Source organism: Gekko japonicus, unplaced genomic scaffold, assembly GCF_001447785.1.
Source record: "Gekko japonicus isolate JY-2015 unplaced genomic scaffold, Gekko_japonicus_V1.1 scaffold931, whole genome shotgun sequence".
NCBI lineage: Eukaryota > Metazoa > Chordata > Lepidosauria > Squamata > Gekkonidae > Gekko > Gekko japonicus.
Window position 1 is genome coordinate 685,543 of NW_015167566.1, and position 13,526 is coordinate 699,068.

The window sequence follows — 13,526 nt, forward strand, 5'->3', positions numbered from 1 at the left end:
TCCTTTTCCACACATTAAGAGGAGGTTACGCTTCTGTTAAAGGGACAGGACACTTTTTAAAGGCCTGCTGGGAAAACCCTATGGAAGTGGGAAATTTGTATTTGTTTTTGCACTTTCGTCTGTAAAAAAATGAGTGGGAGAAAGGATGTGGAGTAAGCATTCCTCTTTAAAGAGTTTTTGTGTTCAACTTGACATCAGTTTACTGTGCAAATGGAATCCATGGACCTTTTCAGGGTCTTTTCTGTGACATGAGACCAAGTTAGGACACATGTTGAAAGGAGATGTTGCCCCTTTTATGGTGGGGGGACTGAAGCTGCAGAGGTACAAGAAGTACCATGTACATTTGTATTTGCTATGAAGATGAACATGTGAATCTGTCTTATACTGAGTCAGACCAGTAAGGTCAGTATTGTCTCCTCTGGCGGGCAGTGTCTGTCCAGGGTCTCAGGTCAAGGTCTTTCATGTCACCCAAACCTGACCCCTTTAACTGGAGATGCTGGGGATTGATCTGCATACAAAATAATGACCTATCATTGAGCTACGGCCCTTCTCCAAGGGTTGTTCACATCATAGAGGCTTTGCACTGTTGTTATACATGCTCATGTATACATCTGTATCCCTACTACTAACATGAATTTGGGATTACTTCACCACTGCGGCCTTTTGCCACATCTTGCCTTTTGAATATGTTTGACTGATCCAGCATATAGCAGCTGTCATTTGTAATTTTGTACGACTCCCACAATTTTTTGGCGCAACTTCTTCCTTAGGATTCTCTTTTGCAGCATGAGAGCTCTGGAGAGCTATGTGGTAGGGAATGCATTGCAATATAAATACAATTATAAGATGTGTTTGAAACCAAAACATGGAAGATATTATTCTGAAATGCTTGCATTAGTCTGTTAGAAAACACCTGCATTTCTTCTTTTTAAAGGAACATTTCCAGTTGCGTTCAGTAGCTCATCAAATGGAATGTTATGGCTCACCCAGCTGTACCCTGACAGTTGTGTAGAAATGAAGATAAACATACTGGAAACAGATTAACTAGCTCATGCTTTGGAAAACATCTTGTTCAGAGATAATCCTTTTGGTAACAGCACTCTTAAGAGCAAGGCGTTAAGTTTCTGGCTAACATTAATATGTCATCCATGCTGTTTACTTCCAAGATGTTAGCAGGACGTGGTTCATGCTCAGACTCTGTCGCAGTTGTTGTTGAAGGTAAACTACTTGATATTTTTCCAAAGGAGTTTTAATTTTGTTCTCTCCAGGACCAGTGAATATAGTGCTGCTATGATAGTTCCTAGGTTATAAGAGGAGTCCTGCTGGGTCAGACTGAGAGCTCACAGTGGCCAACCAGGTGCTTCTAGGAAGCTCATAAGAGGACATGGAGTTGTGGGCAGAGTTGGACTAGGATTCCAGCAGCCTGGGTTTGAATCTCCCCTCTGCCGTGGAATCATTTTGGGTGACTTTAAGCCAGTCACTCTTAGCCTAATCTATTTCACAGGGAGGCTGTTGTGAGGATAAAATGGAAGACAGAGAAGAATGTAAGCTGCTTAAGTCCCTGGTGGTTAGAAGAGAGGGATATAAAAATCTAAATAGAAATATGATATACAGTAGATCCCCCCCCCCCATCAAAGGGTATTGTGGTGTCTTTTCCACTCACATGGAGTACCTACCACACTACACAACCTCTCTGTCTCAAGTTCAGGGTTACAAGTAGGTCAGGCCATCACAGGTAACTTTCCTACTTGTCTCTTTTAAAATCTCACTTTTCAAGTTCTCTTTCTCACTCACAGAGACATCAGCAGACAGGGTAGCCCAACCCTCTTTAATAACAGGCCCTCATTCAAACACTTCACTGAGTTATTGGTGTTGGGGGCTCATATATTGTTCCATTCACACACTGCCGCCATTTATTCATATCCTAAAACATATATAGACCAAGATCTTCACTGGTGTGTGTGTGTGTGTGTTTCTTTCCCTGAGACACACAGCCCACAGGGTTAAACAAACAAGGAGTTAACCTTTATTTAAAGTCAGGTAGAGGTTACGAAGTTTCTTTTTCTACTGAACAATTTCCCTATTCCAGCATTTGGGATCTTTTGTTACAAACTGACTTTTCTGTCCAGTTAGCTTTAAGCTGCCCTTCGCATCAGCTTCACTCAGTTAGCCCTGCTCTTTACCCTCTCAACTCCCTAGCTGCCAACTCCTCCAACTGCTGCTTTCCAACGGTCAACTCACCAATGTTCCATCAGCTCCCATTGGTCACTCCCATGGAGAGCTGGAACCTAACCAGGCCATCACAGGTATTTCGTGGCATAACTGCCTTGGAAAACAGAGATGCCATTTTGCCACCAGATTTATGTCCTTAACTGGAGATCCTTAAATGCTTCTAGCCTGCACACTGTGTGGTTGTTATCCTATTCATATTCCCATCCTCACTCACTTATAGTATGCTAAGTTTGCCCCTCTAGTGGTCTGGTGACAAGATACAAAGGTGAACTCCTGTAACTGCTTGACAGTTGACACCTGTTGAAATGCTTACTTTTGCACTACTCTTAAAGGCATAAAATCCCAGCTGCTGTTTGCATCTGTTTACTCAAAGGGCTGAGGTAGGATTGCCAGGGTTTCAACTTGTCACTGCATTTGTGTCTAACAGCAGCTTGACATACAAACCTTAAAAGTGATGATTGATTGCCATGGTGTGAAAAACTTTACCTGCTATTTCTCCCAGTAGAGTCAAGAAGGCATCTTAGATCCTTCAGGATTGTCCCTCCTGTTAGAGGCAGAGCCATCCTACAGGGTGATGACTCCTCTCTGGTGATCGTCATAGGCCTCCGTTGGCACAGAAGACCATGGTTCCTCGTCCTGGTTACAATGTCAATGAAAGACCAGTAGGCTCTGCAATATCTGTTAGATGGGCCATTTTACAGCCACAGATTCAGGAGAAGCAGTGGCTAAAGAACGGAACTACTCGGAGGTCATGGAGACCTTTCTGGTGGCAGGCATCTTTCTCCAAATAAAGATATATGGGGTCACTTGGAATGCCTTCCTTTTGCTATGCAAAAATCCCAGGATGCAGGGATATTCACCTGTTTCTAAGGTTTCTCTGGGAAGATTCAGGAGGCAAGTAACTTCAGTGACATGTCTGCATTATATCAGGGTTACAAGTAGGTCATGGAATGTACAGGGAAGGGATTCTTATCATCTTACCCATATATTAGTAGATTTCTGAAGGTTATGGCTCTTATGAAGCTACCAATAGCACAGTTTTCTAAAACTGGGTGCTAAGAGACTTGATAGAGCCACTATCTGAAGCTGTGATCAGTGTTGCCTTGAAGGAGATGACCCTTAGAACACTTTTCCTGGTAGCCTTCAACCCAGCTAGTTAGGTTACTACTCTTAACCTTTGCATCTTCCATCCTGACAAAGCAGTACTGAGGATGGAACAAAGATTAATCCTGTGTTTGATAGATCACAGGATGTGGCTCAAAGAGTCTACAGAAGTGGCATACAGATCATGAGCACATATACTGAATCAGGCCATTGGTCCATCAAGGTCAGTATTGTCAACTCAGACTGGCAATAGCTCTCCAGGGTGTCAGGTAGAAGTCTTTCACATCACCTACTACGAGATCCATTTAGCTGGAGATGCCAGGGATTGAACTTAGGACCATCTGCATGTCAAGCAGATGTCTACTACTGAGCCATGGCCCATCTCCTTACAGAGTGATTGATTTTATTAATTTCACTTTTGTCCCCAATGGGGGTCCAAAGTAGTTTACAACATTATCTTCTCCATTTTATTCTCACAACGGGCCTGTGAGATAGCTTAGACAGAGAGCATGTCTGTGGCCAAGGTCAACCAGTAAATTTCCATAGCATGATGGGGATTCAGACTTGGGTCTCCCAGATCCCAGGCTGACTAACCACTATATCACATCTTCAATGTGTTAAAGCAGATTCAGAAGGAGCAGCAATTTTTAATGGTTTGTGTGTGGAGGAGGGCTGCTGTGAATGTAATCTGCAGAGATGGAAGGTCTTGTGAATTCAAGCTCCTCATATGAGGAATCTGAACCCCAGCTTCAAAGTCAGAGTCAAGCATCCAATCCTCTTCCTCAAAGTAACTTCCAGAATGTATTTCAGGCATGCTTCGGTCTGACTTGAGTGATACAGGGTCCATGCGAATCCACATCTGCCAAGACTCTCTCTCTACCTCAAATTCTTTAGGATATGACATCCTCTTCCTCCTTCTGGCTCCTTCCCTTCCTTAAACCCCAAAACGAATCTGAGCTGTACATGTAACCACAATGTGTTTTCGCTATTGATGATAACTGAGTACTAGGTCAGGTTAGATGGCTGTTGGAAATACTTCTTGTCTTGCTCTGTGCTAACTTGAGCACATACTGCTTGTGCCAGAAGTGTAATAAAATGATATTCTGCTATATGATGCATGAAATAAAGCTATTTCCGTTTTTGATATAAAACCATTTTAACGTTTAATAAGCATTCTTTTCTGCACAGGATTATTAGGCTGGCAGACTGTGTGGGAATGAGGTATTTATAATAGCAACAGAGAGGAAAGAGAGGGGAAATGGGTTTATACAGGATAATATGGGCTCTCTCCCTCCCTCTCTGCAAAAGGATTTGTGAATAGTTCAGAAAAATCAGAGACATTGACACTTGAGGCCCATATCTGTTGCTGGGAACTAGGAGGTCTCAAGAATCCCACACGGTAATTTAGTTCTTGCCAAGCCTAATAATTTTAAGTGTTTTGTTCTGTAGAATCTAGTGCTGAGGCAATTTGTGTTTTTTCCCCTTCATCCTAAATAGCCACAATGGTCAACAGCTGAAGAGACTTTAAAGAAAGAGACATAAAAAAAGATAACTACCATGGATCATTTCATTCATTTATTGGATGTAAAAGGGGCTGTGATTTGGTGGTAAAGCCCATACTTAATATGCAGAAGATCCTAGATTTACAGTGCCACCCTAAGCAATGTTACAACCTTCTAAGCCCATTGACTCCAACTGACTCTGCTTAGGATTTCACTGCATAAAACTCTCTCTCCTACTGAACTCAATGGGATTTAATTCGTCAGAGTTCTGCCTTGTAGATGTAGATAGTTATGGAAAACAACTGAGGAGATGAAGAACCAGTTGGGTCTTGCAAAATAAAATTATTATTATCTTTTTAATTTTGATCATTTTCAGTGAGTTATCTACTACAACTCCAAGATCGCTCTCTTGATCAGTCTCTGCCAGTTCAGACCCCATCAATATGTATTTATATTTAGGATTTTTGGCTCCAATGTGCATCACCTTGCACTTGGCCACATTGAACCCCATTTGCCATGTTGACGCCCACTCGCCCATCCTTGACAGATCCCTTTGGAGTGCCTCACAATCCTCACTGGTTTTCACCACCCTGAACAACTTCGTATCATCCGCAAATTTAGCCACTTCACTGCTTACTCCCAACTCCAAATCATTAATGAACAAGTTAAAAAGCAGTGGACCAAGTACTGATCCCTGCGGTACCCCACTGCTTACCACCCTCCACTGAGAAAATTGCCCTTTTATACTCCCTCTGACATTGGGAAATGTAGTTGTGTGGTCCTGGAGGAAATATTTAGGTTATTAGGCAGAAAGTTAAAGGCCAGGACTTCAAAGGTATCATTCTCAGAAGTGCTGCCGGTTCCACGTACAGGGTCAGCGAGACAGGCACAGATCAGGGGTATCAGTGCGTGGATGAGAAAGTGGTGCCAGGAGGAAGGGTTTAGATTTATTTGGCACCAGGGCACTTTCTGGGACAAGCCGAACCTGTACAAAAGAGATGGGATTCACTTGAATCAAAAGGGAACCAGGCTGTTGGTGATTAATATAAAAAAGTGGCAGAGCAGCTTTTAAACTAATCCTGAGGGCAAAGTTGACAGGAGCTAGTGAGCTTCAGGTTCAGGATAAATCACTCCAAAGGAATGATTGTGTAAACAGGGTAATATTGATAGGAGTGTAATAGCACTTGGGAGTGAGGCACGACAGTGACTGAGGGCCATGTGTGATGACTAAGGAGCAGAGGAAGGTGAGGGTTACTGGAGAGAGAAACACATTCTAGGTGTCTATATGCCAATGCTAGATGTCTCCAATTCAAGCTGGGGGAGCTGGAGTGCTTGGTGTTCAGTTACAATTGAGATATAGTAGGTATATCAGAAACATGATGGAATGGGGGAAAATCTATGGGATACAGTCATTCTTGGGTATAAACTCTGTAGACAGGACAGGGAGGGTTGGGCTGCTGTTGTTGTTGCGCTGTACATCAAAGAGGGCATAGAATCAAATAATGTAGAAAACATCAGGGGAATTAACTCCCCAACACAAGTGGAAATACTGGGCCCCAAGAGTTACTTAGAAGTGGGGGTGTACTGTTGCCCACCTGATCAAAGCCTTGATGCTGATCTTGAGGGGGGGAAGGAAATAAGGGAGGTGACTAAAGCAGATAATGTTGTTATACTGGGAGACTTCAACTAACCTCACATTGACTGGGGAAACATGTGCTTGAGTCACAATGTAGAAATGAAATTCCTAGACATCATAAATGACTGTGTACTGGAACAGTTGGTCACAGAGCCAACCAGAGGGATAGTGATCTTGGACTTGGTTCTGAGTGGGTCTCAAGACCTGTTGAGAGATGTAGAGATTGTTAGACCAATTGGGAACAGGGACCACAATGCTGTTAAGTTCAACATTCAGGTCAATGAGAAGTTATCCCTAAAGTCCAAAATGGTAATTTGATTTCAAAAGAGGGAACTTTACAAAAATGAGGGGAATTGTAAAAAGGAAGCTGAAGGGGAAACACAAGAGTGTCAAATGCATTCCACGGATTAGGAAAGGCACTGCCAAGTCTAAAAGAATGCCTGCATGGTTAACAATGCAGCTCAAGGAAGCTATAAAAGGTAAAGAGTCTTCTTTTAAAAAGTGGAAGGTCTGCCCCAATGGATTGAACCGGAGGGACCACAGGCTCTGGCAAAAGAAATGTGTCAATAGTTAGACATGCAAAAAGAGATTTTAAGGAGTGGGTTGCTAAAAGCATCAATACAAACAACATTTTTTAAAAATATATCTGGATCAGGAAACCAGCCAGAGAAGCAGTGGAGCCTTTGGATGACCAAGGAATCAAGGGACTGCTAAAGGAAGATGGGGAGATGGCAGAAAAGCTCAATGACTTTTTTTGCTTCTGTGTTCACTGTGGAAAGTGGGGGGCATGTACCCATGCCACAGCCCCTATTTTCAGGAAGGGAGTCTGAAGAACTGAACCAAATTGAGGTAACCAGAGATGAAGTTCTATATTTACTGGGGAAATTAAAAACCGGTGTCTCCAGGTTCTGATGGCATACACCTGAGAGTTCTTAAGGAACTCAGATGTGAGATAATCTACTAACCCTTATGTGTAACCTATCACTTAATTCAGCTACTGTTCCAGAAGACTGAAGTGAAGCAAATGTTACACCAATTTTTAAAAAGGGATCCAGAGGGGAATCATGAAATTGCAGGCCAGTCAGCCTAATGTCTGTCCTAGGCAAATTAGTAGAAACTGTAATCAAAGACAGAATTGAGGGACAAAGCCTGCTGAGGAAAAATCAGCATGGCTTTTGCAAAGGGAAGTCGTGCCTCACCACCCTTTTGGAGTTCTTTGAGAAAGCAAACAAGCATGTAGATTGTGGTATCCCAGTAGACATTATATATTTGAACTTTCAAAAGGCTTTTGACAAGGTACCCCACCAAAGGCTCCTGAGTAAACTTAGCAGTCATGGGATAAGAGGACAGGTTCTCTTATGGATTAAAAATTAGATTAGTGACAGTAAGCAAAGTGTCGGAATCAATGGACAGTTCTCACAATGGAGGGAAGTAAGCAGTGGGGTCCCACAATGATCGATATTGGGGCTGGTACTAATTAGTGTGACTCCAGTTACCATCAGTCCAGGTTATGGGGGAGTCTGAACTGTTATATCTAATTTGCCATCTTTTTATTGTTTACTGCTTAATGGGTTTAGCTGTTTTAATTATAGTGATTGGTCTTAAATTGTTCATACACTTTGCTGTAACCTGCCCTGAGCCCATTTTGGGAAGGGTGGGATATAAATTTAATAAATAAATAAATTATTTATTCATAAATGATCTGGAAGTAGGGGAGAGTAGTATACTGGCCAGGTTTGCAGATGGTGATTATTCAGGATGGTGAACCAAGGCTGACTATGAAGAGCTCCCAGAGACCTCCACAAACTGGGCGAGTGGATGACAATGTGGCAGATGAAGTTCCATGTTTGTCACTGTAGGGTGATGCACACTGGGACAAAAAATCCTAACTTCAAATATAGGCTAGTGGGGTCTGAACTTGCTGAGATTGAAGGAGGAAAAATCTTGGGTTTGTAGTAGATAGCTCAATGAAAGTGTCAACCCAGTGTGCTGCAGCAGTGAAAAACAATGTTAGGGATTATTAGGAAATGGACTGAGAATAAAATGGCTGATATTGTAATGTCCCTATATAGATCTATGGTGTGGCCTCATTTGGAATACTGTGTACAATTCTGGTCACTGTATCTCAAAAAGGACATTGCAGAGCTAGAAATAGCACAGAGGAAGGCAACCAAGATGATGAGGGGATTGGAGCAACTTCCGTATGAGGAAAGGCTGAAGAGTCTGGGACATTTCACTTTAGAAAAAAGACGACTAAGGGGCGGGACATGATAGAGGTCTATAAAATTATGCATGGGGTGGCGAGAGTTGACAAAGAGAACTTCCCCCCCTCTCCCAAAATACTGGAACTCAAGGGCATCCAATGAAGCTGATGGGCGGTGGGTTCAGGATGGACAAAAGAAAATCTGCTTTACACAGAGAGTGATTAAAATGTTCTGTCAGAGGTTGTAGTGACGGCCACAGGAATAAACAGCTGTAAAAGGGGGTTAGATAGATTCATGGAGGATAAGTCTGTCACTGGCTACTAGCTGTGGTGATTGAGGGGAATCTCCATATTCAAAGGCACTAAACCTCTGAATCACAGAGCCAGGAGGCAACATCAGGGGAAGGCCTCTATCTCCATGCCCTGTTGTTGGCCCTCCAGAGGAACTGGTTGACCACTGAGTGAGACAAGATGCTGAACTAGATGGAACATTTATCTGATCCAGGAGGGCCCTTCTTACATTTTTATGCACACGGCATGTTGCAATGCCACTGCTTCATACATCAGATGATGTGTGGCATGTTCGTTGATAAGGTTGCCCAATATTGTTTAGGCAATCTTAGGGTATTTAGGGTTTCATAAACCAGACCAATAGATGTAGATTATTTTATTTAATAAGTGTTCTCTTGGAAGCTTCCAAGTGGAATAGGTTATGCTGAGAATCTAGTCACAGAAAATGCTGTAATGCCTTCATGGACTGTGTGTGTTAAGTGTTGTCAAGTTGGTTCCAACTTATGGTGACCCTGTGAATTAATGACCTCCAGAATGTCCTATCATTAACAGCCTTGCTCAGATCTTGCAAACTGAGGGCCATGGCTTTCTTGATTGAGTCGATCCATCTCATGTTGGGTCTTCCTCCTTTCCTGCTTCCTTCAACACTATAGTCTTTTCTTCTCATAACCATGGATTGGCTTATCTGATATTATACTGGTGTTTCAAGGGTACCAATCGCATGAGCAAAAGTTTCTGTAAGAAGCCAATGCTGTCAGAAGTGGCAGTTGTTGTGCCCATCAAATAAATAGGTAGGATGGTCCATAATGGCTACTCTGTCTGTTTGACATCCTAAAACATATTGTTATGGTTGTGTTGCAAGGATGTCACAATGCCATAAGAAGCAGATATGCCTGCACAATTTCAGGAATGGGATCCCCAGTGCTTACCTTAGTTTGCAATCGTATTGTTTGCATTAAGCGGTTTACCTGCACATTTTATCACATCTGTTCATTGAATCAGAGAAAATGCTGCAATCCTCAAGAATTTTGTGGATTTTTCCCTTTTCCCTGAAGGAATTTGGTTCCATAAAACCGTCACAAGATTACAATGGTACATAAATGCAGTACTTTTATTCCTGACAAATATAATCTCACTCCCATCTTGTTTCTAGTTTGTAGCTGTTTCTTGCAGCCACAGTTTAGGAGAATTATAAAAGGAAACGTTCTAAAACATGAAAACATTGTGTGTGTGTATGTGTGTGTGTGTGTTTGAGACAATGCAAGGTCTTTCCATTTATGTATCCATTTAACTTGCAGTTGTTTGTCAAGTGCCAATAGCATACTGAGATTTTTGTGATATTTTATTTTATGTGAAGGCAGTAATAAGTTTTACAGCACAGCAATATTCAGTTGCATATAGTTGAAAATAATCCATGCATGATTGAAACCACCAGAGCATAGAATTGATACGTGAGGTTCTGTTTTCCAGGTAGTAAATCTCTTGCTCCAATATGTTAAAAACTGATTGGATCCAGTCAGCTTTTCTGCTGGAGACAAGGGGAGGAGAGGGTCTCGATTCACCACCCAAACGCCTGTGCTGGGGACCATGCGACCTCATGGACAAAAGCTATGTGCCATCAGGGCTGAAATAATGAGGGGAATTACATTAAATCAAGTGAAAAAGTTGGCTGGATCCAACCCACTGTACTGAGAAATTTCTGATATTATCCAGTTTTTGATATCCTTCTTTTGTGGGCTGATTTCCACCCAGTTGTCTACAACCACCAAATTACTGCAGTTTGGTATAGTGGGTAGGCGCGCAGACTCTAATCTGGGAGAACCGGGCTTGATTCCCCACTCTTCCACATGCAGCGGCTAGTGTGACCTGGTGTCAGTTACAAGTTCTTTCAGAACTGTTCTCTCAGGAATTGTTCTCGAGAGAGCTCTCTCAGCCCCACCTACTTCACAGTGTTGTGTGGAGGGGAAGGGAAAGGAGGTTATAAAGCCACTCTGAGACTCCTTCAGGTAGTGAAGGGTGGGGTATAAATCCAATCTCTCCTTCTCCTTCTCAGTGTAGCCTAGGAGTGTTATTCTGGGAGTCAGTGTAGGAGCACCAGTGTAGGAGTACCAGTGTAGGAGCACCTATGAGTACCATTTTCCCTATTAGAACTTCCACTGATGATTTGTTGGTGTTCCTGTTTGGCCAATGGCTACAGCTGAATGGGCTTCTTTGGTGGAGTCCCCTAGTCTGCAGGACCAACTTCCTGCTGTGACTCAAGAGAGCTTATTTGGAGGCTAGGCTGCCTGGTACTTTAGCTGGCAGCAGTTTTCAGTTTCTTGTTTGCATTAGTCAGTGAGGCAAATTAATTATATTGTTTATTATATGTACATTGATTTGAGAGTATTGTTTGTGGAAAAGGAAGTCAAAGTGTTCTAGAGTATGTTAAAAAAAAATGGACCAGGCTGGCTAGTGTTTAATGTACTTCCATGTACTATAACTTTCTTCTTCCTTGCCCCCAGAAAACTTGATAATAGATGCTTTTGGCCAGGGCTCTTTTTGTAGAAAAAGCCCAGCAGGCACTCATTAGCATAATAGGCCACACCCAATAGCAGAAACTCATTAGCATATTGGGCCACACCCCTGACAGCACCACTCATTAGCATATTAGGCCACACCCACGCTACAAGAAGTGTGGTCATCCAGCCACACTAACCTTTTGCTTCTTATTCTGTTTACCTTGTTTGTTGTCAAAACCCAGAGCTTTTTTTGTAGCAGGAACTTCTTTGCATGTTAGGCCACACACCCCTAATGTAGCCAATCCTAATGAGTTTCTGCTGTTGGGTGTGGCCTATTATATGCTAATAGGTTCGTGCTGAGCGTGGCCAACTCAGGAGCCAGCCGGAACTCTGTTCCTGTGCGTTCCTGCCCAAAACTAGCCCTGCTTTTGGCAATTTGTGCCTTCAACCATAGGCCTAACCTACTCAGGTCATTTTTTGCTGTCTACTTGAAGCATCATTTTGGTTGTAATCTTTTGTATGGTTGTGCTGCTTAAATCCCACTGAAGTTTGTGGGATTTAACAGCCTGTGTGCAGGATTTAGACCACAGCCTCTTTTAAGTACTTTTGTTTTCCACATCTCCTTAAAAGGATAGACCATATTTATAAATAGTTTCTATTGTTTCTTGGATGTGAAGTTTTTTTTAAAAAACCTCATTATCACTGGTTGTTTAGATGATGTCCCCTTTTTTGTATAACTTTTTTTTGTTCATTTTGAATAACAGACCTTGGCTTTTACAGATCTTGTGTGGTATTTTTAATGTGGTTTTTTCATAAATTATATTTTTCATGAGTGGAACGTATAAAATACCAAGGATGAATTCCACAGTGCTCCCAGTGGCTGGCCTGATAGATCCACATCTGTCAAAGGCCAGCTGGCAAGGGAGAGTGAGGGAAGAGAATGGATAGATAGGTTTTGCCCCACCAGTAAATATAGGGTTAGTGTGTGTTAATTATGGGATGTAATGTTTACTTTTTCTCTACCTACCATATTTTTATCCCACCCTTTCTCCAAGGGAGGGGAGAACGATGTTGTAAGCTGCTTTGGGTACCCATTGTGGAGAAAATCAGGGTATAAGTATCTAAATAAATGAATAGGAGCGCACAGCAGCATACGTGATTCTCCCCTCCTCCATTTTTCCTCACAACCACCCTGTCAGGCTGAGAGAGTGACTGGTTCAAGTAACTCAGTGAGATTCATTGGCTGAGGGGGGATTTGAACCCAGTTTTTCTCGGTCTGACTCTCTAAACTGCTACACCATACTAATGTAGAATCTATTTTACTTTAAACTTCTAACAGTTTTACAAAGTAACAGCAAGAGTAAGATTTTAAACATGTAAATAAGCCATACTACCTTATTTTGAAGGACAAGCTGATACCTCTTGATAGGTTTGCGAAACAAACATATGGAGTACCTGAGCTTCTCTCCCAGAGTAGAACTTGCTTTCTTGGCCTTGGGGTTCCACTAATTATACTTTGCTGCTATGGTTTACAAAAATGGTAAGATTACATTAAAATGTACTGTGACTTTTTTTTTCTTCCTTGTGTGCATATCTTAGGCAACAAGAGCTACGCTGACCCAGCACTGCACGAGCCTGGGTGATTCGCTGGGCAAAGAAAATGACATTGCTTTGATTATTGATGGCCAGACGTTGAAGTTTGCCCTTTCTTTTGAGGTCAGACAGTCCTTCCTGGACCTTGCGCTGTCATGCAAGGCAGTCATTTGTTGCAGGTAGGAAATTTCAGGATATTTCTTTAGGAAACAAAGGTTTCATGCTGGGAATTAAATGCATCATTATTGCTATATTATGTACACCACTGTCTGTTCTGTCTGCAATCCATCTACAACCCTCTTCTTGCTCTGGGGTGCTCTTTAGCCTACCAAACTGAGGACCAGAAAATGCTAAACTACCAGATGACTTTTTACCTTCCAACTCCTCTCCAGTCAGATTGAAAGCATTAAAGCATACTTAGAAATATCTGAAAATGGGTGATTTTCGCAGTTTTACCAATAGATGAG

At 42.2% G+C, this 13,526-nt stretch overlaps 1 protein-coding gene across 1 annotated transcript in view; it reads left to right on the top strand.

The window, feature by feature from the left end:
- The window catches only part of ATP8A2 (ATPase, aminophospholipid transporter, class I, type 8A, member 2), a 224,812-nt gene extending 211,570 nt beyond the window's left edge, over nt 1–13,242 (top strand). The window contains exon 25 of the mRNA XM_015413822.1: nt 13,066–13,242. Coding sequence (XP_015269308.1) covers nt 13,066–13,242 — 177 coding nt within the window. The remainder of the gene's footprint in view (nt 1–13,065) is intronic.
- The last annotated feature ends 284 nt before the right edge of the window (nt 13,243–13,526 follow it).